The sequence below is a fragment of the Pteropus vampyrus genome, unplaced genomic scaffold, assembly GCF_000151845.1.
Source record: "Pteropus vampyrus isolate Shadow unplaced genomic scaffold, Pvam_2.0 Scaffold426, whole genome shotgun sequence".
Classification (NCBI taxonomy): Eukaryota; Metazoa; Chordata; class Mammalia; order Chiroptera; family Pteropodidae; genus Pteropus; species Pteropus vampyrus.
The window spans coordinates 229,634-231,686 of NW_011889207.1; the positions used below are offsets into that span (position 1 = coordinate 229,634).

The 2,053-nt window shown below is 66.1% G+C and overlaps 1 protein-coding gene across 1 annotated transcript in view; it reads left to right on the forward strand.

Moving 5' to 3' along the window:
• The window catches only part of LOC105306161 (protein S100-A9), a 3,610-nt gene extending 2,516 nt beyond the window's left edge, over positions 1–1,094 (forward strand). The window contains exon 3 of the mRNA XM_011381073.2: positions 592–1,094. Within this exon, the coding sequence (XP_011379375.1) occupies positions 592–980 (389 nt within the window). The 3' untranslated portion in view covers positions 981–1,094. The remainder of the gene's footprint in view (positions 1–591) is intronic.
• Positions 1,095–2,053: the final 959 nt, after the last annotated feature.

Consider the following 2,053-nt stretch of genomic DNA (forward strand, 5'->3'; position numbering starts at 1 on the left):
GCCTGCGCCGCGCCCTCTGCCAGAAGCAGTGAGGCGGGGAAGGGAAGCTGGGACGTTGCCAATGGCTGTCAGGAGCCACCGCGCCTCCTGCGAGAACGCAGAATGGCTCACGGGGAAGCACCGGGGGAGCAGAAGGGCCCAGGGAGGGAGCCGGGCCCCCGTGGGTCTGGAGGGGACCCGGCCGCCGTGCCCCAGCCTGCAGCGCGCGGCTGGAGCCACAGGCCTGGATCTCACCTCACCTCAAACCCTCCTGCTCACTTCACCACGCCCTCGGGGCCGAGGAGCCCCACAGTTCTCTCCGTCTCTCTGCACGATCCCAATCCTCTTGCTTCCCTCGATCCCAATCCTCTTGCTTCCCTCGGGGGCTCCCGGGGTGGGGGTGCAGGTTGAGATGAGTGTCACTCATCAGTAACCTGGAGAGGGGAGGGAGGGAGCAACGGGGACCAGAGGGGGGCGGGTTGAGGCCGGGCTCTGCAGTCCCCTCCACCAGCCTGCGGAATGAAGTGGAAAAAGCAGTTGGCACCTGCTTAGCACCTGCCGAGCTGTGGGCACTGGTCACTGGTCGTCCTTAATGTTCGAGTTGAGGCCCAGAAGCCAGGTCTCCCTGGGCCTTTGCCATCGGTCATTTGCTGGGCCGGGTGGCCCGGCCCTGGCCACGGCCGGCGCTGACCACCCTGTCTCCCAACCCACAGAAGCAGAAGAAGAATGACAAGGCCATAAACCACATCCTGGAGGACCTGGACACGAACGGGGACAAGGAGCTGAGCTTCGAGGAGTTCGCCATCCTGGTGGCCCGGCTGACCGAGGCGTCCCACGAGGAGATGCACAAGAACGCGCCTCCCGGGGAAGGCCACAGCCACGGGCCAGGCTTCGGCGAGAGCCACAGCTCCTGCCAGAACCAAAACCAAGGCCAAAGCGGCCATGGCCACAGCCACGGGGGCCACGGCCACAGCCACGAGGGCCACGGCCACAGCCACTAAACGGGAGGCCGGGCCCCCCAGGCCCCGCCCAACCAGGGCCCCAGGGCCGCGTGCCACACTGCCCCGGCTGCGGGGCTGGGGTTCGGGGGTGAAATAAAGTGTTCCTCCGAGCCAGCACTCTGCCTGCTTCTTCCGCTGCCCGCCCACCTGTCCGTCCCCCACCCCCGGGGTCTGGGGCCGACAGCCCTGCCCGTTACGGGGCTGCACCCCTTCACCCACAGCTGGCCACACAGCCATCCCTCTCCTAATGGAACCTTGTTCTTTGGGACACGCACTCAACAGTCCGGGCAGTGGGGACAAGGACAGATGGGCGCGTTTACCCACGAACAAAGTCTGCATCCCCAGGGGCAGTGGAGTCTCTCAGACGAGGCGTCCCAGGGCGGGTGGGGCACGCGCGAAGGTCAGGGAGTCCGGCCCACGCCACTGGCCCTGTGAGGAGGTTGGACTCAGGGTCCAGGGAGCCTTTCGGGCCTGCAGATTCTGGTTCTAAGCCTCAAGGGCAAGCTGAGCTCCCCGAGGTGACTGAGGTTGCTCGGTCCCCGTCAGTAGCTGGGGACAGGCCAGCCGGGCCTCTTGCCCCTGTCTGCCCAGGCTCCCAGCTCCCCACCTGGAGCAGCCTCCACAGGCCAAGGCTCATCCCTGCCCGAGATCTTCGCCCCCGGAAGCCCCTTCCGCAGGTCACCCCGAGGCTGGGGTGAGCCTCCCAAAGACCACAGCTTGTCCTTCGAACAAGGAGGAAACTGATGGAATTAGGGTTTGGGGCCGCTGGAGAGAGATCGACAGGCGTCCACGCCCATGTTACAAACTAGGAAAATGAGGCACAGGGTGGGGGAGGGGCCATCCGAACCCCACTGGCGGAGCTGGCCCAGACAGAGACAGGGCTGTGCCTCCCAGCCCTCCCCGGTGCCAGCAGCCAGGTGGGCGGGGGGCCTCTGCTAGGGGTGCAGAGAGAGACGGGCTCCCACCTGAGGGCTGAGGGTGTTTCTGGAGCTGGCTGCAGAGTTCAGAGGCCTCCAGTTCCCTCCCGGCCTAACTTGGGGACTTGAAAGCTGGAGACGCTCACGGTCTGACAG